General features: G+C 41.8%; 1 protein-coding gene across 1 annotated transcript in view; it reads left to right on the top strand.

Moving 5' to 3' along the window:
* SMTN (smoothelin) overlaps positions 1 to 26,399 on the top strand; it is a 98,308-nt gene that overhangs the window by 9,529 nt on the left and 62,380 nt on the right. Inside the window, exons 6-8 of the mRNA XM_053702216.1 lie at positions 8,082 to 8,154; positions 14,864 to 15,034; positions 16,480 to 16,603. Of these exons, the coding sequence (XP_053558191.1) occupies positions 8,082 to 8,154; positions 14,864 to 15,034; positions 16,480 to 16,603 (368 nt within the window). The remainder of the gene's footprint in view (positions 1 to 8,081; positions 8,155 to 14,863; positions 15,035 to 16,479; positions 16,604 to 26,399) is intronic.

The raw sequence follows: 26,399 nt of genomic DNA, 5'->3' as shown, positions 1-26,399 counted from the left end.
CTTAATTTACTAGAGCAGTTGCTACTTCTTGGGCTGTTTGGAATGAGGCTTCTATTGATCAGATTTGTAAGGCAGCTACTTGGTCTTTTATTCATAGTTTTATTACTTTGATGTGTATGCTTCTTCCTTTTAGAAGGAAAGTTCTGTGAGTTGTAGTGCCTGAATAGCAGTGTCCTGCCTTAATGGTTTGTCGTCGTCCCCCCACCTCACACACACACACACTTACCTACTTGGCTATATTTATGACTGAGCATCATAGGAGAATTGCAAGGGATTTAAAGCTCTGTTGTGTTGGTGTGTCTCTTGCTAATAGGGATGTGATCTAATAGTGCGCTAGGTAATGAGATATCAAACACCTTATTCAGAGAACAGATCCTTCGTTCTGTTCAGACAGTATTGATAGACAAATGGCGGTTAAATAAGGGCGCTAAAAGCTTAAGATACCTCAAATAAGCAATAACAATCATTTGTAGGATATAAATGACCAGGTAAAAATGTGTTTACAAAATTTAATATACAAAACAGAAATAAAATATGTACTAAAAAGATAGGGACGTCTCCCTTATATCTGAGCAATTTATCACTGTACAAAATTGATAGAGTGGCGCAAATTAAAACTTATTTGAGTAAAAAATATGCAAGATCTAAAAAGTCCATTGACCAAGCAAATGTAACAGAGATAACTTCTTTAGGGGTGACTTGATACTTTAAACGTGGTCATCACTTTTTAGTTGGTGCATGGCGTACACAGAAGATATTTTTCAATTCAAAATATTGTATATAGTAAATTCCACAAAGTTCTTTACACAAGTCTGTCTTGTGAAGCTTAAAGGGACACTGAACCCAAATTTTTTCTTTCGTGATTCAGATAGAGCATGCAATTTTAAACAACTTTCTAATTTACTCCTATTATCAATTTTTCTTCATTCTCTTGCTTCTTTATTTGAAAAAGAAGGCATCTAAGCTATTTTTTTGGTTCAGAACCATGGAAAGCACTTGTTTATTGGTAGGTGAATTTACCCACCAATCAGCAAGAACAACACAGTGTATTCACCAAAAATGGGCCGGCATCTAAACTTACATTCTTGCATTTCAAATAAAGATACCAAGAGAATGAAAAGAATTTGATAATAGGAGTAAATTAGAAAGTTGCTTAAAATTGCATGCTCTATCTGAATCACGATAGAAAAAAATTTGGGTTCAGTGTCCCTTTAATATTATTTGTACCTTGTTACGGTTCCAAAGGAAATGTTCTCTGTGGAGAGCTTCTATCTGTTAGCCTCAGCGTCTATTCCTCGAGATTCCGGCGTCTGACGTCACCGCTTCCAGCTTAGGGGCTCGTCTTAGCCTGGCCAACCAGATCCGTTTGTGAGATGTCTTGAATAATGACCCACCGCTCTATGTTGTAAGCGGGGACCTTAAGGATGTTAATCTTTAGAGCTGGAGTTTGCTCTTAGTGCTATGCACGCAAACCCGCTCTCATAGATGAAATAGAGTAAAAAGTTCAACATACAACCCGGGTTGACTGATACGTTGCAATGGTCGTTTTTTGAGTTAAAAGCAATATCAGAAGCTGGTCCTTGATATTAGAATATGGTGCTGGTTTCAACGGGTTTCACTCCTTACAGAGCTTTGTAAGGAGTGAAACGCATTGAAACCAGCACCATATTCTAATATCAAGGACCAGCTTCTGATATTGCTTTTAACTCAAAGAACGACCATTGCAACGTATCAGTCAACCCGGGTTGTATGTTGAACTTTTTACTCTATTTCATCTATGAGAGCGGGTTTGCGTGCATAGCACTAAGAGCAAACTACGTCTCTAAAGATTAACATCCTTAAGGTCCCCGCTTACAACATAGAGCAGTGGGTCATTATTCAAGGTGTCTCTTGCTGCCTCCTACTGGTCAGGTATATTCTCACCATCATGAAAGAAATGAATTTGTCAGGTAAGCATAAGTTGTTGTTTGTTTTTTTTGCGTTACTTTCTTTCAAATATTAAACCGATTATACAGTATTTGAATTCAGGAAATCACTGAGCAATTGGCAGACTAAACTGCATTGGCTTTCTCCAACATAGGTGTGTCCGGTCCACGGCGTCATCCTTACTTGTGGGATATTCTCTTCCCCAACAGGAAATGGCAAAGAGCCCAGCAAAGCTGGTCACATGATCCCTCCTAGGCTCCGCCTACCCCAGTCATTCTCTTTGCCGTTGTACAGGCAACATCTCCACGGAGATGGCTTAGAGTTTTTTAGTGTTTAACTGTAGTTTTTCATTATTCAATCAAGAGTTTGTTATTTTCAAATAGTGCTGGTACGTACTATTTACTCAGAAACAGAAAAGAGATGAAGAATTCTGTTTGTATGAGGAAAATGATTTTAGCAACCGTAACTAAAATCCATGGCTGTTCCACACAGGACTGTTGAGAGCAATTAACTTCAGTTGGGGGAACAGTTTGCAGTCCTTTGCTGCTTGAGGTATGACACATTCTAACAAGACGATGTAATGCTGGAAGCTGTCATTTTCCCTATGGGATCCGGTAAGCCATGTTTATTACGATTGTAAATAAGGGCTTCACAAGGGCTTATTTAGACTGTAGACCTTTTTTGGGCTAAATCGATTGATATTAACACTTATTTAGCCTTGAGGAATCATTTATTCTGGGTATTTTGATATAATAATATCGGCAGGCACTGTTTTAGACACCTTATTCTTTAGGGGCTTTCCCAAAGCATAGGCAGAGTCTCATTTTCGCGCCGGTGTTGCGCACTTGTTTTTGAGAGGCATGGCATGCAGTCGCATGTGAGAGGAGCTCTGATACTTATAAAGGACTTCTGAAGGCGTCATTTGGTATCGTATTCCCCTTTGGGTTTGGTTGGGTCTCAGCAAAGCAGATACCAGGGACTGTAAAGGGGTTAAAGCTTAAAACGGCTCCGGTTCCGTTATTTTAAGGGTTAAAGCTTCCAAAATTGGTGTGCAATATTTTCAAGGCTTTAAGACACTGTGGTGAAAGTTTGGTGAATTTTGAACAATTCCTTCATGTTTTTTCGCAATTGCAGTAATAAAGTGTGTTCAGTTTAAAATTTAAAGTGACAGTAACGGTTTTATTTCAAAACGTTTTTTGTACTTTCTTATCAAGTTTATGCCTGTTTAACATGTCTGAACTACCAGATAGACTGTGTTCTGAATGTGGGGAAGCCAGAATTCCTATTCATTTAAATAAATGTGATTTATGTGATAATGACAATGATGCCCAAGATGATTCCTCAAGTGAGGGGAGTAAGCATGGTACTGCATCATTCCCTCCTTCGTCTACACGAGTCTTGCCCACTCAGGAGGCCCCTAGTACATCTAGCGCGCCAATACTCCTTACTATGCAACAATTAACGGCTGTAATGGATAATTCTGTCAAAAACATTTTAGCCAAAATGAACCCTTGTCAGCGTAAGCGTGGATGCTCTGTTTTAGTTACTGAAGAGCATGACGACGCTGATATTAATATCTCTGAAGGGCCCCTAACCCAATCTGAGGGGGCCAGGGAGGTTTTGTCTGAGGGAGAAATTACTGATTTAGGGAACATTTCTCAGCAGGCTGAATCTGATGTGATTACATTTAAATTTAAATTGGAACATCTCCGCATTTTGCTTAAGGAGGTATTATCCACTCTGGATGATTGTGAAAATTTGGTCATCCCAGAGAAACTATGTAAAATGGACAAGTTCCTAGAGGTGCCGGGGCTCCCAGAAGCTTTTCCTATACCCAAGCGGGTGGCGGACATTGTTAATAAAGAATGGGAAAGGCCCGGTATTCCTTTCGTCCCTCCCCCCATATTTAAAAAATTGTTTCCTATGGTCGACCCCAGAAAGGACTTATGGCAGTCAGTCCCCAAGGTCGAGGGAGCGGTTTCTACTTTAAACAAACGCACCACTATTCCCATAGAGGATAGTTGTGCTTTCAAAGATCCTATGGATAAAAAATTAGAAGGTTTGCTTAAAAAGATGTTTGTTCAGCAGGGTTACCTTCTACAACCCATTTCATGCATTGTCCCTGTCACTACAGCCGCATATTTCTGGTTTGATGAACTGATTAAGGTGCTCGATAGTGACTCGCCTCCTTATGAGGAGATTATGGACAGAGTCAATGCTCTCAAATTGGCTAATTCTTTCACTCTAGACGCCTCTTTGCAATTGGCTAAGTTAGCGGCTAAGAATTCTGGGTTTGCTATTGTGGCGCGCAGAGCGCTTTGGTTGAAATCTTGGTCGGCTGATGCGTCTTCCAAGAACAAGCTACTAAACATTCCTTTCAAGGGGAAAACGCTGTTTGGTCCTGACTTGAAAGAGATTATCTCTGATATCACTGGGGGTAAGGGCCATGCCCTTCCTCAGGATCGGCCTTTCAAGGCAAAAAATAGACCTAATTTTCGTCCCTTTCGTAAAAACGGACCAGCCCAAGGTGCTACGTCCTCTAAGCAAGAGGGTAATACTTCTCAGGCCAAGCCAGCTTGGAGACCAATGCAAGGCTGGAACAAGGGAAAGCAGGCCAAGAAACCTGCCACTGCTACCAAGACAGCATTAAATATTGGCCCCCGATCCGGGACCGGATCTGGTGGGGGGCAGACTCTCTCTCTTCGCTCAGGCTTGGGCAAGAGATGTTCTGGATCCTTGGGCGCTAGAAATAGTCTCCCAGGGTTATCTTCTGGAATTCAAGGGACTTCCCCCAAGGGGGAGGTTCCACAGGTCTCAGTTGTCTTCAGACCACATAAAAAGACAGGCGTTCTTACATTGTGTAGAAGACCTGTTAAAAATGGGAGTGATTCATCCTGTTCCATTGAGAGAACAAGGGATGGGGTTCTACTCCAATCTGTTCATAGTTCCCAAAAAAGAGGGAACGTTCAGACCAATCCTAGATCTCAAGATCTTAAACAAATTTCTCAAGGTCCCATCGTTCAAGATGGAAACCATTCGAACTATCCTTCCTTCCATCCAGGAAGGTCAATTCATGACCACGGTGGATTTAAAGGATGCGTATCTACATATTCCTATCCACAAGGAACATCATCGGTTCCTAAGGTTTGCATTCCTGGACAAACATTACCAGTTCGTGGCGCTTCCTTTCGGATTAGCCACTGCTCCAAGGATTTTCACAAAGGTACTAGGGTCCCTTCTAGCGGTGCTAAGACCAAGGGGCATTGCAGTAGTACCTTACCTGGACGACATTCTGATTCAAGCGTCGTCCCTCCCTCGAGCAAAGGCTCACACGGACATCGTCCTGGCCTTTCTCAGATCTCACGGCTGGAAAGTGAACGTGGAAAAGAGTTCTCTATCCCCGTCAACAAGGGTTCCCTTCTTGGGAACAATTATAGACTCCTCAGAAATGAGGATTTTTCTAACAGAGGCCAGAAAGACAAAACTTCTGGACTCTTGTCGAATTCTTCATTCCGTTCCTCTTCCTTCCGTAGCTCAGTGCATGGAAGTGATCGGGTTGATGGTAGCGGCAATGGACATAGTTCCTTTTGCGCGCATTCATCTAAGACCATTACAACTGTGCATGCTCAGTCAGTGGAATGGGGACTATACAGACTTGTCTCCAAGGATACAAGTAAACCAGAGGACCAGAGACTCACTCCGTTGGTGGCTGTCCCTGGACAACCTGTCACGAGGGATGACATTCCGCAGACCAGAGTGGGTCATTGTCACGACCGACGCCAGTCTGATGGGCTGGGGCGCGGTCTGGGGATCCCTGAAAGCTCAGGGTCTTTGGTCTCGGGAAGAATCTCTTCTACCGATAAATATTCTGGAACTGAGAGCGATATTCAATGCTCTCAAGGCTTGGCCTCAGCTAGCGAGGACCAAGTTCATACGGTTTCAATCAGACAACATGACGACTGTTGCGTACATCAACCATCAGGGGGGAACAAGGAGTTCCCTAGCGATGGAAGAAGTGACCAAGATTATTCTATGGGCGGAGTCTCACTCCTGCCACCTGTCTGCTATCCACATCCCGGGAGTGGAAAATTGGGAAGCGGATTTTCTGAGTCGTCAGACATTGCATCCGGGGGAGTGGGAACTCCATCCGGAAATCTTTGCCCAAGTCACTCAACTATGGGGCATTCCAGACATGGATCTGATGGCCTCTCGTCAGAACTTCAAAGTTCCTTGCTACGGGTCCAGATCCAGGGATCCCAAGGCGGCTCTAGTGGATGCACTAGTAGCACCTTGGACCTTCAAACTAGCTTATGTGTTCCCGCCGTTTCCTCTCATCCCCAGGCTGGTAGCCAGGATCAATCAAGAGAGGGCGTCGGTGATCTTGATAGCTCCTGCGTGGCCACGCAGGACTTGGTATGCAGATCTGGTGAATATGTCATCGGCTCCACCTTGGAAGCTACCTTTGAGACGAGACCTTCTTGTTCAGGGTCCGTTCGAACATCCGAATCTGGTTTCACTCCAGCTGACTGCTTGGAGATTGAACGCTTGATTTTATCGAAGCGAGGTTTCTCAGATTCTGTTATCGATACTCTTGTTCAGGCCAGAAAGCCTGTAACTAGAAAGATTTACCACAAAATTTGGAAAAAATATATCTGTTGGTGTGAATCTAAAGGATTCCCTTGGGACAAGGTTAAGATTCCTAGGATTCTATCCTTCCTTCAAGAAGGATTGGAAAAAGGATTATCGGCAAGTTCCCTGAAGGGACAGATTTCTGCCTTGTCGGTGTTACTTCACAAAAAACTGGCAGCTGTGCCAGATGTTCAAGCCTTTGTTCAGGCTCTGGTTAGAATCAAGCCTGTTTACAAACCTTTGACTCCTCCTTGGAGTCTCAATTTAGTTCTTTCAGTTCTTCAGGGGGTTCCGTTTGAACCCTTACATTCCGTTGATATTAAGTTATTATCTTGGAAAGTTTTGTTTTTAGTTGCAATTTCTTCTGCTAGAAGAGTTTCAGAATTATCTGCTCTGCAGTGTTCTCCTCCTTATCTGGTGTTCCATGCAGATAAGGTGGTTTTACGTACTAAACCTGGTTTTCTTCCAAAAGTTGTTTCTAACAAAAACATTAACCAGGAGATTATCGTACCTTCTCTGTGTCCGAAACCAGTTTCAAAGAAGGAACGCTTGTTGCACAATTTGGATGTTGTTCGCGCTCTAAAATTCTATTTAGATGCTACAAAGGATTTTAGACAAACATCTTCCTTGTTTGTTGTTTATTCAGGTAAAAGGAGAGGTCAAAAAGCAACTTCTACCTCTCTCTCTTTTTGGATTAAAAGCATCATCAGATTGGCTTACGAGACTGCCGGACGGCAGCCTCCCGAAAGAATCACAGCTCATTCCACTAGGGCTGTGGCTTCCACATGGGCCTTCAAGAACGAGGCTTCTGTTGATCAGATATGTAGGGCAGCGACTTGGTCTTCACTGCACACTTTTACCAAATTTTACAAGTTTGATACTTTTGCTTCTTCTGAGGCTATTTTTGGGAGAAAGGTTTTGCAAGCCGTGGTGCCTTCCATTTAGGTGACCTGATTTGCTCCCTCCCTTCATCCGTGTCCTAAAGCTTTGGTATTGGTTCCCACAAGTAAGGATGACGCCGTGGACCGGACACACCTATGTTGGAGAAAACAGAATTTATGTTTACCTGATAAATTTCTTTCTCCAACGGTGTGTCCGGTCCACGGCCCGCCCTGGTTTTTTAATCAGGTCTGATAATTTATTTTCTTTAACTACAGTCACCACGGTACCATATGGTTTCTCCTATGCTATTATTCCTCCTTAACGTCGGTCGAATGACTGGGGTAGGCGGAGCCTAGGAGGGATCATGTGACCAGCTTTGCTGGGCTCTTTGCCATTTCCTGTTGGGGAAGAGAATATCCCACAAGTAAGGATGACGCCGTGGACCGGACACACCGTTGGAGAAAGAAATTTATCAGGTAAACATAAATTCTGTTTTTTCATTCCAAATATATTAGCATTTCCCACAAAAAAAGAAAAGATTTTTAGAGCTGGACTTAAAGGACAGGTTAAGTTGAACACAAATATGATTACTCTTTCTGAATGCTTATAATATTTGTAAAGAAGACTTGGTTTGTTCTTTACAGCTGCTGGAACTTTTGTTCAGACAAAATCTTCCTTTAGTGCAACCTCGAGTGCAACATCTAAAAAAGTTGGCAGGTAAGTCTCCAATTTAAAATTATTTAGACCATTCTCACCATTCAGAATATTGCTGTAATCTATTGTAAGAACACAAGCAGATATATAAGGATTGTGTGGCTGGACAGGCAGAGCTGAAGTTGCCTAAATCATACAGCACATGTCTGTAAATCAGCCATTTATATTCTCCTGATATTTAGCATAAGAAAATTTTAACAGGTGTTTACATTTTTCTTTTACAAGATTTGACGAGTCCATGGATTTCATCCTTACTTATGGGATATCGCCTCCTGGTCAGCAGGAGGAGGCAAAGAGCTCCACAGCAGAGCTGTATATATAGCTCCTCACTTCCCTCCAACTCCAGTCATTCTCTTTGCCTGTGTTAGTGATAGGAAGAGGTAAAGTGAGGTGTTAGTTTTAGACTCTTCAATCAAGTGTTTATTATTTTTAAAGTGGTGCCACTGAATGCTACTTTGAGCTGGGGTGTAGCCTAGACCAGATCAATCTCTTCAGTATCAAAAGAGAAGCATTTGGTGGCTTTAAAGCAATGGGAACTTGTGGGACATAATTCTCACTGCGCCTCCCATACTGTGTTGCTACCCTTTCGGTGATGGCCTAAGCTGCAATTAACTCAGGCTTCATCTTCTTGCAGGGCTACAGGAGGGACCCAATGGACCTCTGAACCCTGTTGTGGCTGTCATGTTGCAGGGCAACATACAAGGTAAGTGCAGACTTTATTTCTCTACGGAACAGTGGGGTTATTCTGCACTTCTAAGGGACTCAGGAGCTCTGTCTGTGAGAGCTTTTTCTCTGGCGCCACACAGAGTGTTTATATATGCTGATCACACTTAGGGCTTAAAACATTTCATTTAACTGGAATGATGTGTTGTGCGCGAGATTGTTATGGGCCATGCATGTAGGGGCTCCTCGCAAAGCTACCATTACAGTCAAGTTCAGTATGGCTGTTATATATTTTGAAACGTGGCCCAATGATTATAAAAACTGCTGTGGGTTTTTTATTGCACTGGTGTTAAAGGGACAGTCTACACCAGAATTGTTTTTGTTTTAAAAGATAGATAATCCCTTGTTTACCCATTCCCTAGTTTTGCATAACCAACAGTTATATTTATATATTTTTTACCTCTGTGATTATCTTGTATCTAAGCCTCTGCAGACTGCCCCTTTATTTATTCTTTTGACAGACTTGCAGTTTAGCCAATCAGTGATGGCTCCCAGGTAACTGTAACTTCACGTACACGAGCACAGTGTTATCTATATGAAAAACATGAACGAACACCCTCTAGTGGTGAAAAACCTGTTAAAATAAATTCTTAAGAGGCGTCCTTCAAGGTCTAAGAAATTAGCATATGAACCTCCTAAGTTAAGCTTTCAACTAAGAATACCAAGAGAACAAAGAAAAATTGGTGATAAAAGTAAATTGGAAAATTGTTTAAAATTACATGCCCTATCTGAATCATGAATGTTTTTTTTGGACTAGACTGTCCCTTTAAGAACTACTGTGCGGATACTCGGCTTATGTTTTGTTTATTTTCTCCCGTTGTCAATAATGGCGACCGGGAGTTCGTGTTAAGTGACGCCCATGATGGGCGGAGTAGTATACTTTCCCCCATTCACGGCACATTCATTCGGAGTGCCGGGGGGACGAAGTGCGGGTACGCCCATGATGGGCGGCGGCGGCGTCTTCCCGCTATTGGATGGGCTCTTTCCCCCTTACTAGGCACATTCAGTCGGAGTGCCGAGGGATGACGTGCGGATACGCCAACGATGGGCGGAGTTATCTTCCCGCCGTTGGATGGGCTCTTACCCCCTTTCTGGGCACTTTCATTTAGGGTGCCGGTGAATGAAGTGCAGGTACGCCCACGAAGGGCGGAGTTCTGTAGTGGCGCTCTCCCTCTGTTCCGGTCCACACTTACATGCTTTAGATTCAGAATGTAATTGTGCTGGAGGGAGAGTTTGGGCTGCAAGTGTTCACACACGTTGTTAATACAAGTCTGTCTGTTATACTTTTCTCCACTACAATAGGAGGAAAGTGTTTCAGGAATGTATTTTACTGTTCTGATGATAATTTTATAATACGGATTTAGTTTTCCCTAGCAAACTTTGGTTGCTTAGCACCTCAGTATATTAGCTGAGGTCCAGTAGACCAGGCAGGTAGTTGCTCTAATCTGTGCACATATATTAATGAAGGGACAGCTAACAACTTCTGAGACTGCACGCACATAGAATTATGTGTTTTTTGTCATTTAAAGGAACAGTAGCAATAGTTTTATTGCTTTATGAAGGCTAACCTATGTTATGGTTCTCCTAATAATTTCAGCCTTATTGATTTCGCTCATACCTTGTGTCTGAGAATGTTATATATACAGTACTTTAATATTTAAAGAGACAGTACTGCTGTTTGAGTGTCAAATTGATCCCCCTCTACAGATTTTGTTTTTTGGGGTCCATTGACTCCGGTTAATCCATGCCACATTTTTTTTCTCACTTCTGTGGGCCTCAGATTTTTAGGGCCGCATGCAGCTCTCTGCGGTTCCTTTTATGTTTTATATGGAATTATGGCACAACACCTGATTCATGCCTTTAGCGATGTGTATTCACAACAATGTTAACACTTTAATTGGATTGTTTTTTTACACATCAGCAATAAGAGATTTATTCAAATGTTTAGGTGTTTCAACCCTTTTCTAAGACCTTATTATCCTACAGATATTGTTGTTGGGGAGTATGTTGTCAATGGTCATTTTACTAATTTCTACAGTGTCCTCAACATATTGGGGCCCATATGGTATACTTGTGGTCTTGTTTGGGGAACTGCAAGCTGGTGTGTCCTTTTTTTTATTTATTTCTTGTCCCTCATGCATTCTGTGTTTTATTCACGGGTGGAGGGCTCAGTCTATTTTCTAGTATGATTGATACTTCCTAAGGGGGTAGTTTCTTTAATATTCAGAAAGGACAACTTTTGGCTATGCCTTTCAAGGCAAAGACCCTATTCGGGCCTGACTTGAAAGAAATCATTCTGACATTAAGGGAGGTAGGGTCTCCTCCTCCCTCAAGATAAAACATCTAGGCAAGGGGGACGACAGAGTAATTTTCGTTCATTTCGAAATTTCAAGGGAGTCCCCTCTTCCTCTTCCACTAAACAGGAAGGGAATTATTCACAAGCCAAGTCTACATGGAAACCCAACCAGTCTTGGAACAAGAGTTAACCACCCAAGAAGCCTGCTGCTGCTACCAAGACAGCATGAAGGGGCGGCTCCTGATCCTGGATCGGATCTAGTAGGGGGCAGACTTTCTCTTTGTCCAGGCTGGATAAGAGAAGTTCAGGATCCCTGGACACTAGAAATCGTGTCTCAAGGGTATCAGTTGGAGTTCAAAAATTCCTTCCTCAGAGGAAGGCTTCTTCTTTCACGATTGTCTGTAGACCAGATAAAAGTGAGGCGTTCTTACGTTGTGTAAGAGACTTCTCCTCCATGGGAGTAATTTGTCCCGTTCCAATACGAGATGGCCTATTTTCTGTAGCAACCCAAGGGTTGCAGGTTCGATCCCTGGTGAGGTCCACTCAGCCTTTCATCCTTCCGAGGTTGCTAAAATGAGCAGCGCATTGAGACCCTTACGGGTGATTAGCCACGCTTTTCAAGTACCCAATACATACATACGTATGTGGTTGGACCTGGGGCAGGGTTTTTTACTCAAATCTTTGTTGTTCCCAAAAAAGAGGGAACGTTCCGACCCATTTTAGGTCTTAAAAGTCTAAACAAGTTTCTCAGACTTCCATCCTTCAAGATGGAGACTATTCGGACAATTTTCCATTGATCCAGGAGGGTCATTATATGTCTACCGTGGATTTAAAGGATGCATATCTTCATATTCCTATCCACAGAGATAATCACAAGTTCCTGAAGTTTGCTTTTCTGGACAAGCATTTTCAGTTCGTGGCCCTTCCTTTCGGTCTGGCCATAACACCCGGAATTTTCACAAAGGTTCTGGGGTCTCTGCTGGCGGTTCTCATGCCTTAGCTGGATGATATTCTGATTCCGGCATCATCTTATCAGCTGTCAAGGTCTCATACCGACATTGTTCTGTCCTTTCTAAGGACTCACAGGTGGAAGGTGAATCTAGAAAAGAGTTCACTAATTCCACAGACAGGGTTCTTTTCCTGGGAACTCTAATAGACTCTCTCTCCATGAAAATCTTTTTGACGGAAGTCAGAAAGTTAAGGGTTCTGAATACATGCCGATCCCTTCAGTCCAATCCTCGGCCATCAGTGGCTCAGTGCATGGTGGCAATTGGATTGATGGTGGCTGCAATGGACATCGTTCCGTGTGCTCGTTTTCATCTCAGACCGCTACAACTGAGCATGCTCAGACAAGGGAATGGCGATTATACAACTGTGTCTCCTCAAATAGATCTGGATCAGGAGACGAGGGACTCTCTTCTTTGGTGGTTGTCGCCGGATCATCTGTCCCAAGGGGCGTGCTTCCACAGACCCTCATGGGTGATGGTGACAACTGACGCCAGCCTACTAGGATGGGGTGCAGTCTGGAATTCCCTGAAGGCTCAGGGTGTGTGGACTCGGTCGGAGTCTCTACTTTCCATCAGTATTCTGGAGTTGAGAGCAATATTCTATGCGTTTCAGGCTTGGCTTCAGTTGGCTTCGGCCAAATTCATCCGATTTCAGTTGGACAACATCACGACTGTGACTTACATCAATCATCAGGGAGGAACAAGGAGTTCCTTAGCGATGACAGAAGTATCCAAGTTAATTCAGTGAGCGGAAGCTCACTCTTGTTATCTGTCAGCAATCTACATCCCAGGAGTGGACAACTGGGAAGCTGACTTTTTGAGCAGACAGACGTTCAGAGGTCTTTGCCAACCTGATTCTCAGATGGGGCAGGCCGGAGCTGGATCTTATGGCATCTCATCAGAATGCCAAGCTTCCAAGATACGGATCCAGGTCAAGGGATCCTCAGGCCGAACTGATAGATGCCTTGGCAGTGCCTTGGTCGCTCAACCTAGCTTATGTGTTCCCTCCGTTTGCTCTCCTTCCCCGGGTGATTGCTCGAGTCAAACAGGAGATGGCGTCAGTGATCCTCATCGCTCCTGCATGGCCTTGCAGGACTTGGTATGCCGATCTGGTGGACATGTCATCTCTGCCACCGTGGAAGCTTCCATTGAGGCAGGACCTTCTCATTCAGGGACCCTTCCATCATTCTAATCTAATTTCTCTGCAGCTGACTGCGTGGAGATTGAACGCTTGATTTTATCTAAGCGAGGGTTCTCTGATTCGGTCATTGATACCTTGATTCAGGCACGCACGCCTGTTACTAGAAAAATTTACCATAAGATATGGCGTAAATATCTTTATTGGTGCGAATCCAAGGACTACTCATGGAGTAAGATTAGGATTCCTTGGATTTTGTCGTTTCTCCAAGAGGGATTGGAGAAAGGGTTATCAGTAAGTTCCTTAAAGGGACAGATTTCTGCTTTATCTATTTTGCTACACAAACGTCTGGCAGATATTCCGGATGTTCAATCTTTTTGTCAGGCTCTGACTAGAATCAGGCCGGTGTTTAGACCAATTGCTCCTCCTTGGAGTTTGAATCTAGTTCTTAAGGTTCTTCAAGGGGTTCCGTTTGAACCTATGCATTCCATAGATATTAAGTTGTTATCTTGGAAATTTTTATTTTTGGTTGCTATTTCTTCTGCTTGCAGAGTTTCTGAGCTTTCAGCATTACAATGTGATACTCTTTACCTTATTTTTCATTCCGATAAGGTAGTGTTACGTCCCAAACCTGGGTTTCTTCCTAAGGTTGTTTCCAACAAAAATATTCATCAGGAAATTATTGTTCCTTCATTGTGTCCTAATCCTTCTAAGAAGGAGTGTCTGTTACATAACTTGGACGTGGTCCGTGTCCTGAAGTTTTACTTGCAGGCAACTAAAGAATCTTGTCAATCATCTTCATTATTTGTTGGTTTTTCTGGAAGACGTAGGGGCCAGAAAGCTACGGCTCCCTCTTTCTTTTTGGCTGAAGAGTATCATCCGTTTTGCATATGAGACTGCTGGACAGACGTCTCCTGGCAGAATTACGGTTCATTCTACTAGGGCTGTGGTTTCTTCATGGGATTTTAAAAATTATGCTTCTGTTGAACAGATTTGCAAGGCTGTAATTTGGTCGTCTCTTCACTCTTTTTCCAAATTTTCCAAATTTGATACTTTTGCCTCGTCCGAGGCTGTTTTTGGGAGAAAGGTTCTTCAAGTAGTGGTGCCTTCCATTTGGGTTCCTGTCTTGTCCCTCCCTTTCATCCGTGTCCTATTGCTTTGGTATTGTATCCCATAAGTAAGGATGAAATCCGTGGACTCGTCCTATCTTTGTAAAAGAAAAGTAAATTTATGCTTACCTGATAAATGTATTTCTTTTACGATATGACGAGTCCACGGCCCACCCTGTCATTTCTAAGACAGGTCTTTATTTTTGTTAAACTTCAGTCACATCTGCTCCTTGGCTTTTCCTTTCTCTTCCTAATTTCGGTCGAATGACTGTAGTGGGAGGGAAGGGAGGAGCTATATATAAAGCTCTGCTGTGGAGCTCTTTGCCTCCTCCTGTTGACCAGGAGGTGATATCCCATAAGTAAGGATTAAATCCGTGGACTTGTCATATCGTAAAAGAAATAAATTTATCAGGTAAGCATAAATTTCCTTTTCTTGTAGTATTTTTGATCGTGAGGATGAAGGACTATCTAAGTCAAACAGTGTTACAGCAATGGAGCGGCTTCAGGCAGAGCGAAAAAAGGAACTTATGAAAGCACAAAGTCTGCCAAAAACACCTGCTACACAAGCTCGTAAGGCAATGATAGAGAAGCTGGAGAAGGAGAGTGGGAGGTGAGGTGGATTAAAGCTTTCTATGTTGTATCTTCTTGAAGTACAAACTGTACAGAATCTTAGTGTCTTGGTCAGTGTGGTCTGTACCTATTTGGAGTAATGCAGGCCAGAGCTACATACAAGTGGTACTTTTTAATTTTAGTTTTTTTGTCTCATGTTTTAAGTAAAGCATGGTTTTATTTATGTTGGTCCCCAGCATAAGTTGTATATACTTTCATTAAAAATGGCTCCTGTCTACAGTTTACACTTCTGCTCAAGCAGGGGTGGAACTACCATTAGTGCAGTGCATTAACGCATTATGCGTTCCAGTACAGTTGTTTTTGGCGCCACTCTAACCTAGAGTTTTGTAGTTTGTTTGATTTATAGTACTATTTAAGTGTGATGTGTAAACACAATTGTCATTCTGATGGAGAGTTAATCTCCGAAAATGTTAAAATAAACCTTGCTTATTTGTTGAGAAAGCCCTGTGAGTGCATTATTTAGAGGTAATATTGTTTACATTTCTGCACCCAGGCTTATAGAGCTCTCTCTCTCTCTCTCTCTCTCTCTCTCTCTCTCTCTCTCTCTCTCTCTCTTCTCTCTCTTCTCTCTCTTCTCTCTTTTCTCTTCTCTTCTCTCTTTTCTCTTCTCTCTTTTCTCATCTTCTCTTCTCTCTTCTCTTCTCTCTTTTCTCTTCTCTTCTCTCTTTTCTCTTCTCTCTTTTCTCTTCTCTTCTCTCTTTTCTCTTCTCTCTTTTCTCTTCTCTCTTTTCTCTTCTCTCTTTTCTCTTCTCTCTTTTCTCTTCTCTCTTTTCTCTTCTCTCTTTTCTCTTCTCTTTTCTCTTCTCTTCTCTCTCTCTCTCTCTCTCTCTCTCTCTCTCTCTCTCTCTCTCTCTCCCTCTCTCTCTCTCTCTCTCTCTCTCTACAATATACTTTAATTATTTTGTCCCTTTCCTGCAATTCCATTCTGAAATTGTGAGCTTTTTCGTTCCTGTTAGAAATGAACACTGTTATATTCCACACAGCCATTGTTTTATAGACATTAAAACTTGACACTTATTTTATCAATATTTAAACAGCTAATGAAACTTTAAAAAATACATCTACATGTTATTCTCAGACTAATCTTTTCTTTGACTGCATCATTCTAGCTAGCATTTATTTAGTTTTTAATATCCCTTTAAGAACGTTTAGAGGCTTTGAGGAAGGGATGGTTTATGATAGTAAAGCAAAAACGTTTACCAATATTGCTAGTTGGATTTAAGTTTAGAGCCTCAGACTAGATATATGCATTTTTCCGTTATTTATTCAATTGCAAACATTGACTCATTTAGGTGCTGGGTTTGTTAGAGTAAAAGTTCAACACTCATATCTGTATTTGCGTTTTGGCAGAAAATGAGCTGAATGTATCAGACCACAGAGATGGGAAAAAGTTGCATCTATGTTTTTTTTTCTTTCTTTTCATAGCACTGGCAGCCCAGCCTTTGCCAAGGTTGCTACACCCACGTCCTCTGCTTTTGGTGTGCCAAATGCTAACAGCATCAAACAGATGTTATTAGACTGGTGCAAAGCAAAAACCCGTGGATATGAGGTGAGTATCCATTAATGTTTGCAAAAAGTATTTCTTCCAGTTTAATCTTTAAAATTACATGAAACCCACAATTTTCCTGTCATGATTTAGATAGAATACAGTGAGAGTCAAGAGTGTAGGATGGTTGCAATATACCCACGACACAAGGGCAAGAGAGGTACCAACTTTGGGGGTTGAGGACACACAGCAAGTACAAATAGGGAATGTTATAAATCTATCTCATACAATATTGACACATGAACAATATAAAGTTCTGGAATATGGTCTGTCCCTTTCACCTACTGCAGATTTCAATGTTTTTCAAACAATTGATGTAAATCGCTTGATCAGGAATATCACTTTAAAGAAACATTTCAGTGATATAAAAAGTCCTGATCCAGCAGATATGAGTATTTCTTTGGAATCTGTTTTGGTGGAGACGGACTGATTGAATTTTAAAGAATCATGTGATGTTCGTGCCTTACAAGAGCCATCAGTAGACACAGAAGGGGAGCAGGGACATAGCTCATTCAAACCTACAAGTTCTATCCAATACATAGTAGGGGTGACATCATCAAAACTTTTCAATAGGATAGAGAGAGATTTGGTGGATCTAAAATTAGCTCCCACGCAACAAAATTTGACTAGGAAACAAAGAATAGCGCTGAAACCCTCCAAGACAACACCAATATAGTAATTAAGAATTCTGATAAGGGCAGCAAAATTGTAGTGCTTGATAAAGCAGATTATATAGCAGAAGCCCTTAGACAACTATCTAATTCTGAGAACTATTTGGTGTTGACAGGGGATCCTACCAGTACTTTTAGGAAGGAACTTTGACATATTTTGGGTGATGATTTAGAGGATGGGTTCATTGATGAAAATACTGCCAAATTCATCAATGTTGAATTCCCTAGAATTCCTCTTTTTCTATCATCTTCCAAAAACTCATAAGCCCTTGCTAAATGTTCAAGGTCGCCCAATAGTCAGTTGAATAGGATCCTTACCAGAACACCTATCCCAATTGCTTGACTCTATCTTGCAACCAATGGTGATCTCATTAGAATCGTATGTTAGGGATACTAAACATATCCTCAACATACTAGGGACACAAACTTGGCAGGAATCTTATAGTTGGGTTACTGTGGATGCAGTATCCCTATACTCTTGCATACCCCATGAGGAGGGAATCAAGGCATTGGGCTTTTCTTTCATGTAATTGGCAAGAGTCCATGAGCTAGTGACGTATGGGATATACAATCCTACCAGGAGGGGGAAAGATTCCCAAACCTCAAAATGCCTATAAATACACCCCTCACCGCACCCACAATTCAGTTTTTCAAACTTTGCCTCCTATGGAGGTGGTGAAGTAAGTTTGTGCTAAGATTTCTACGTTGATATGCGCTTCTCAGCATTTTGAAGCCTGGTTCCTCTGAGTACAGTGAATGTCAGAGGGATGTGAAGGGAGTATCACCTATTGAATGCAATGGTTTTCCTCACGGGAGATCTATTTCATAGGTTCTCTGTTATCGGTCGTATCTATCTGTTGGGTACTTTATAGAGCGCAACCTAATCACCCGTGAGGGTCTCAAGGCGCTAGAGATTAATCTCCTACCTCCCTTATTCAGATCGACGATATACTCTCATATTCCATTACCTCTACTGATAACCGCTTCAGTACTGGTTTGGCTATCTGCTATATGTGGATGGGTGTCTTTCGGTAAGTATGTTTTCATTACTTAAAGGGACATTATACACTCATTTTTTTCTTTGCATAAATGTTTTGTAGATGATCTATTTATATAGCCCATAAAGTTGTTGTTTTTTTTGTTTTTTTTTAAAAATGTATTGTTTTGCTTTTTTTTAAAAATAACATTGCCCTGATATTCAGACTCCTAACCAAGCACTAAAGTTTTATGAGGATACCGTCAGCTACCTTCTCCAGCTTGCTCCTGTTTGTGTAAAGGGTCTTTTCATATGCAAAAGAAAGGGGAGGGGGGAGTGTCTTATTTCCCACTTGCAGTGGGCTTTCCAGCTACCTTTTCAACAGAGCTAAACTGAGAACTTCTAAGTAAGTTTTTAAACAGTTTTATACTGGATTTGTATATCAGTATCTGTGCATCTTATTCTTTATAGTAGTGTCTATTACATGCAGTTATATTAAAATGAGTGTATACTGTCCCTTTAAGACACTCTCAGCTATGGTTTGGCACTTTATGCATTAATATAAAGTTCTAAATATATGTATTGTACTTATATTTCTTCTACAAGATACGACGAGTCCACAGATTTCATCCTTACTTGTGGGATATTATCCTCCTGCTAACAGGAAGTGGCAAAGAGCACCACAGCAGAGCTGTATATATATAGCTCCTCCCTTCCCCTCCACCCCCAGTCATTCTCTTTGCCTGTGTTATACTAGGAAGAGGTAAAGTTAGGTGTTAGTATTAGTTTCTTCAATCAAGAAGTTTTTTATTTTAAATGGTACCGGTGAGTACTGTTTCCCTCAGGGGGATTTGGAAGAAGAATTCTGCCCTGAGGTTGTTGATCTTAGCAGCTGTAACTAAGATCCATGTTGGAAGGTAATACAGGAGACATCTTCAGTGTGGAGACCGTTTCATGCTGTCTGCAGCATTTGAGGTATGTGCAGCCTTTTATTCTGAAGAGACTTGGTATGTCAGAAAAACGGCTGAAAATGTATTCCCTTTTAGGGAAGGGGTAAGCAGTAGACCTATTTTCAAGGGGGGTGTAACTCAAACCTGTTCATTTTTTATTTTTATTCTGTTGACATTTTGGGCAAGGTTTATAATGTGCTGCAAGTTTCATTATAACGACACTGGGGATATTTATGTTTACGGTGGTTGTTTCACATTATGACCGTTGCATTTTATTAAGGGGTAATCATTCCACATGGCTAGTTTGGTAACCGCTCCTCCATGCGGTTGTTTGGGCCTACTCGGTCATCGGTCCTGATGGGCAGGGCTTATTTTCGCACGCTCAGACGTGCTCTGTATTCTGGCTAGGAAGCAGCAGGCATTAGCTCCGGTGGAGCTTAAACAGAGTTCTTTCCTCTCCAGATTGTTGTCGAGTCTTCTCGAAGTACCCTGGGGGCAGGTAGGCGCCACAGGAGGTGCAGAGGGTATTTTTGTGCTGACTTATTATATATGGCTATAAATACTGTTTAGGATTGTGTTAATTTTCAAGACAAATTAACGAAGTGTCTAAGCAAGTTTCTCAGAGTCCCATCGTTCAAAATGGAGACTATTTGGACAATCTTACCAATGATCCAGGAGGGTCAATATATGACTACCTTGGACTTGAAGGATGCATACATTCATATTCCTATCCACAAGGATCATCAGTTTCTAAGGTTTGCCTTCCTGGACAAACATTATCAGTTTGTGGCTCTTCCTTTCGGGTTGGCCACAGCACCCAGAATCTTCACAAAGGTTCTATGGTCTCTTCTGGCGGTTCTCAGACCACGAGGCATAGCAGTGGCGCCTTATCTGGACGATATTCTGATCCAGGCGTCAACGTATCAACTGACAAAATCTCACATGGACACAGTGTTGTCTTTCCTGAGAACTCACGGTTGGAAGGTGAACGTAGAAAAGAGTTCACTAGTTCCACAGACAAGGGTTCCTTTCTTGGGAACACTGATAGACTCGGTAGACATGAAAATATTTCTGACGGAGGTCAGAAAATCAAAGATTCTAAATACCTGCCGAGCACTTCAGTCCATTCCTCGGCCATCAGTGGCTCAGTGTATGGAGATAATTGGATTAATGGTAGCAGCAATGGACATCATTCCGTTTGCTCGCTTTCATCTCAGACCACTGCAGCTGTGCATGCTCGAACAGTGGAATCGGGACTATGCGAATTTATCTCCTCAGATAAATCTGGATCAAGAGACCAGAGACTCTCTTCTTTGGTGGTTGTCGCCGGATCATCTGTCCCAGGGGACTTGTTTCTGCAGACCCTTGTGGGTGATAGTGACAACGGACGCCAGCCTTCTGGGCTGGGGTGCAGTCTGGAATTCCCTGAAAGCTCAGGGTGTTTGGACTCAGGTGGAGTCTCTACTTCCAATCAATATTCTGGTACTGAGGGCAATATTCAATGCGCTTCAGGCGTGGCCTCCGTTGGCTTCGGCCAAATTCATCAGATTCCAGTCGGACAACATCACGACTGTGGCTTATATCAATCATCAAGGGGGAGCAAGGAGTCCCTTAGCGATGATAGAAGTATCCAAGATAATCCGATGGGCGGATGCCCACTCTTGTTATCTGTCAACAATCTATATCCCAGGAGTAGAGAACTGGGAAGCGGATTTTCTAAGTCGACAGACCTTTCATCCGGGGGAGTGGGAACTCCATCTGGAGGTGTTTGCCTCACTGATTCTACGATGGGGCAGACCGGAATTGGTTCTGATGGCATCTCGACGGAATGCCAAGCTTCCAAGATACGGATCCAGTTCGAGGGATCCTCGGGCCAAACTGATCGATGCCTTGGTCGTTCAGCCTAGCTTATGTGTTTCCACCGTTTCCTCTCCTTCCACGCGTGATTGCTCGAATCAAACAGGAGAGAGCTTCAATAATCCTGATAGTGCCTGCTTGGCCACGCAGGACTTGGTATGCGGATCTAGTGGACATGTCCTCTCTGCCACCGTGGAAACTTCCTTTGAGACAGGACCTTCTCATTCAAGGGCCTTTCCAACATCCAAATCTAATTTCTCTGCAGCTGACTGCGTGGAGTTTTAAAGCTTGATTTTATCGAAGCTAGGTTTCTCTGATTCAGACATCAATTCTTTGATACAGGCTAGAAAGCCTGTCACTAGAAAAATCTATCATAAGATATGGCGTAAATATCTTTATTGGTGTGAATCCAAGGGTTACTCATGGAGTAAAGTTAGGATTCCCAGGATTCTGTCCTTTCTCCAAGAAGGATTGGAGAAAGGGTTTTCAGCAAGTTCCTTAAAGGGACAAATTTCTGCTTTGTCAATTTTGTTTCACAAACGTTTGGCAGATGTGCCAGATGTTCAGTCTTTTTGTCAGGCTCTGTCTAGAATTAAGCCTGTATTTAGACCAATTACTCCTCCCTGGAGTTTAAATTTAGTTCTTTGTGCGCTTCAAGGGGTTCCGTTTGAACCTATGCATTCCATAGATATTAAATTGTTATCTTGGAAAGTTTTGTTTTTGGTTGCTATTTCTTCTGCTCGAAGAGTTTCTGAGCTTTCAGCGTTAGTGTGATTCGCCTTATCTCATTTTTCATTCTGATAAGGTGGTTTTACGTACCAAACCTGGATTTCTTCCTAAGGTTGTATCGAATAAGAATATTAATCAGGAAATTGTTCCTTCCTTGTGTCCTAATCCTTCTTCTAAGAAGGAGCGTATGTTGCATAATCTGGACGTGGTCTGTGCCTTAAAGTTTTACTTACAGGCAACTAAGGATTTCCGTCAATCATCATCATCATTATTCATTGTTTATTCTGGAAGGCGTAAGGGTCAGAAAGCTACGGCTACCTCCCTTTCTTTTTGGCTGAGAAGTATCATCCGCCTGGCATACGAGACTGCTGGACAGCAGCCTCCCGAAAGAATTACGGCTTATTCTACTAGGGTTGTGGCTTCCACATGGGCCTTTAAAAACGATGCATCTGTTGAACAGATTTGTAAGGCTGTGACTTGGTCGTCTCTTCATACTTTTTCCAAATTTTCCAAATTTCATACTTTTGCTTCTTCTGAGGCTGTTTTTGTGAGAAAAGTTCTTCAAGCAGTGGTGCCTTCCGTTTAGGTCTCTGGCTTGTCCCTCCCTTTCATTAGTGTCCTGTTTCTTTGGTATTGTATCCCACAGGTAAGGATGAAATCTGTGGACTCGTCGTATCTTGTAGAAGAAAAGGAAATTTTACGAGTCCACGGCCCTCCCTGTCAATTTAAGACGGATTATATTTTTTTTTATTTACAACTTCAGTCACCTCGGCACCTTTTAGCTTTTCCTTTTTCTTCCTATAACCTTCTGTTGAATTACTGGGGGTGGAGGGAAGGGAGGAGCTATATATACAGCTCTGCTGTGGTGCTCTTTGCCACTTCCTGTTAGCAGGAGGATAATATCCCACAAGTAAGGATGAAATCCGTGGACTTGTCGTATCATAGAAGAAATCAATTTATCAGGTAAGCATAAATTTCCTTTTGCCATGAGTCAGGTTTATTTATATTTCCTTTTGCAGACTATCCGTTTCATATTTGGTAAAAAACATATTTAGGAAATATTTTTCTTACCTGGGGTTTAATCTTTTTTTCAAATTCAATGCTTTTTTCATTTAATTTTGCGGGCAAAATTAGGCTCCCGAAAATGCCAAAGTTGATTGCATCAGTCTTGGCGCAAGAGTTTTTTTGGCACAAAGGTACGTCCGATGACGCAAATTCGTAATTTCCAGCGTCTTACTTGACGCCGAGTTCTTTGCACAAGGTTGCGTCTTCTATGACGCAAGTGTTTCATTTCCGGATGTTAGCGCCAAAAGATTTTCAGTTGCATTGTGCGTCATACTTGGCACCAAATATTTTGATTATTTAAAAACCCCATTCCTATATTCCTATTTTTTATGTCAGAGGGCTATGCTGTTTGCATTTTTTTCCCATTCCTGAAACTGCCATATAAGGAAATTGATAATTTTGCTTTTTATGTTGTTTTTTCTCTTACATTTGCGAGATGTCTCAATCTGATCCTGTCTCAGAAATCACTTTTGGAACCCTGCTGCCTGATAACAGTTCTACCAAAGCTAAGTGCATTTGTTGTAAATTTGTGGAGATTATATCTCCAGCTGTGGTATGTAATAGTTGTCATGATAAGCTTTTACATGCAGAGAATGTGTCCATCAGTAATAGTACAATGCCTGTTGTTCCTTCAACATCTAATGTACATGATATACCTGTGAATATAAAAGATTTTATTGCTGATGCGATTCAGAATGCTTTGTCTGCCATCCCGCCTTTTAATAAACTTAAAAGGTCTTTTAAAACTTCTCATAAAGTTGATGAAATTTCAAAGGACCGACAACATACTGAATTATCCTCCTCTGATGAAGATCTATCTGATTCAGAAGATCCTTCCTCAGATATTGACACTGACAAATCTACTTATTTATTTAAAATGGAGTATATTCGTTCTTTAAGAGGTGTTGATTACATTGGATATTGAGGAAACTAGTCCTATTGATAGTAAACGTTTAAATTCTGTTTATAAACCTCCTCTGGTTACTCCAAAGGTTTTTCCAGTTCCTGATTCTATTTCTGATATGATTTCTAAGGAATGGAATAGGCCTGGTACTACTTTTATTCCTTCTTCAAGGTTTAAAAAATTGTATCCTTTGCTAGCAGTTACATTTGAGTTTTGGGAAAAGATCCCCAAAGTTGATGGGGCTATTTCTACACTTGCTAAATGTACTACTGTTCCTATGGAAGATAGTACTTATTTTAAAGACCCTTTAGATAGGAAACTTGAATCTTATCTAAGGAAAGCTTATTTATATTCTGGCTATCTTCTCAGGACTGCCATTTCTATGGCTGATATTGCAGCTGCATCAACTTTTTGGTTGGAAATTCAAGCGCAACAGGAAATGGATCCTGATTTGTCTAGCATTGTTCGCTTGCTTCAACATGCTAATCATTTTATCTGTGATGCCATTTTTCATATTGTCAAAATTGATGTTAAATCTATGTCTTTAGCTATTTTAGCTAGAAGAGCTTTGTCGCTCAAATATTGGAATGCTGACATGACTTCTAAGTCCAGATTACTATCTTTCTTTCCAAGGTAATAAGTTATTTGGTTCTCAGTTGGATTCGATTTTTTTCAACTGTCACTGGGGGGAAGGAAGTTTCTCCAACATTGGTGTGTCCGGTCCACGGCGTCATCCTTACTTGTGGGAATATCTCTTCCCCAACAGGAAATGGCAAAGAGTCCCAGCAAAGCTGGCCATATAGTCCCTCCTAGGCTCCGCCCACCCCAGTCATTCTCTTTGCCGTTGCACAGGCAACCTCTCCACGGAGATGGTTAAGAGTATGTGGTGTTTAGTTGTAGTTTTTTTTTATTCTACTATCAAGAGTTTATTTTAAAATAGTGCTGGTATGTACTATTTACTCTGAAACAGAAAAAGATGAAGATTTCTGTTTGTGAGAGGAAGATGATTTTAGCAGACAGTAACTAAAATCGATTGCTGTTTCCACATAGGACTGTTGAGATGAAGTAACTTCAGTTGGGGGAAACAGTTAGCAGACTTTTCTGCTTAAGGTATGACTAGCCATATTTCTAACAAGACTGTGTAATGCTGGAAGGCTGTCATTTCCCCTCATGGGGACCTGTAAGCCATTTTCTTAGTCTCAAACAGAATAAAGGGCTTAATATGGGCTATAAAACTGGTGGACACTTTTGTGGGCTAAATCGATTGCTTTATTTGGACATTTTATACATGTTTATGCTGATAATCACACTTATAAACTTGGGGAACGTTTTTTAACGTCAGGCACTATGTTAGACACCTTTTCCAGTCAGGAAGGGCCTTCCCAGTTGTAGGCTGAGCCTCATTTTCGCGCCATTACTGCGCAGTTGTTTTTCAGAGCAAGACATGCAGATGCATGTGTGAGGACCTGAAAGTAGTTGGAAAAGTTCCTAGAAGGCGTCATTTGGTATCGTATTCCCCTCTGGGCTTGGTAAAGTCACAGCAAAGGGAACAACTCCTTCATATTTTTTCACATATTCAGTAATACAGTGTGCTCTGTTTAAAATTTAAAGAGACAGTAACGGTTTTGTTTTAAAACGTTTTTTGTGCTTTATTGACAAGTTTAAGCCTGTTTAACATGTCTGTGCCTTCAGATAAGCTATGTTCTATATGTATGAAAGTCAATGTGTCTCCCCCTTCAAAATTGTGTGATAATTGTGCCATAGCGTCCAAACAATGTAAGGACAATACTGTCACAGATAATGAAGTTGCCCAAGATGATTCATCAGATGAAGGGAGTAGACATGGTTCTACATCATCTCCTTCTGTGTCTATACCAGTTTTGCCCACGCAGGAGGCCCCTAGTACTTCTAGCGTGCCAATGCTTATTACCATGCAACAATTGACGGCTGTAATGGATAACTCCATAGCAAATATTTTATCCAAAATGCCTGCATATCAGAGAAAGCGCGATTGCTCTGTTTTAAACACTGAAGAGCAGGAGGGCGCTGATGATAATTGTTCTGTCATACCCTCACACCAATCTGAAGGGGCCATGAGGGAGGTTTTGTCAGATGGGGAAATTTCAGATTCAGGAAAAACTTCTCAACAGGCTGAACCTGATGTTGTGACATTTAAATTTAATTTAGAACATCTCCGCGCACTGCTTAAGGAGGTGTTATCTACTCTGGATGATTGTGACAACTTGGTCATTCCAGAAAAATTATGCAAGATGGACAAGTTCCTAGAGGTTCCGGTGCACCCCGACGCTTTTCCTATACCCAAGCGGGTGGCGGACATAGTGAATAAGGAGTGGGAGAAGCCCGGCATACCTTTTGTTCCCCCTCCTATATTTAAGAAATTATTTCCTATGGTCGACCCCAGAAAGGACTTATGGCAGACAGTCCCTAAGGTCGAGGGGGCAGTTTCTACTCTAAACAAGCGCACTACTATTCCTATCGAGGATAGTTGTGCTTTCAAAGATCCTATGGATAAAAAATTGGAGGGTTTGCTTAAAAAGATTTTTGTACAGCAAGGTTACCTTCTACAACCCATTTCGTGCCTTGTTCCTGTCACTACAGCAGCGTGGTTCTGGTTCGAGGAACTAGA

Source organism: Bombina bombina, chromosome 2, assembly GCF_027579735.1.
Source record: "Bombina bombina isolate aBomBom1 chromosome 2, aBomBom1.pri, whole genome shotgun sequence".
In the NCBI taxonomy this organism is placed as follows: Eukaryota; Metazoa; Chordata; class Amphibia; order Anura; family Bombinatoridae; genus Bombina; species Bombina bombina.
This window is presented reverse-complemented; position numbering and strand designations above follow the sequence as displayed.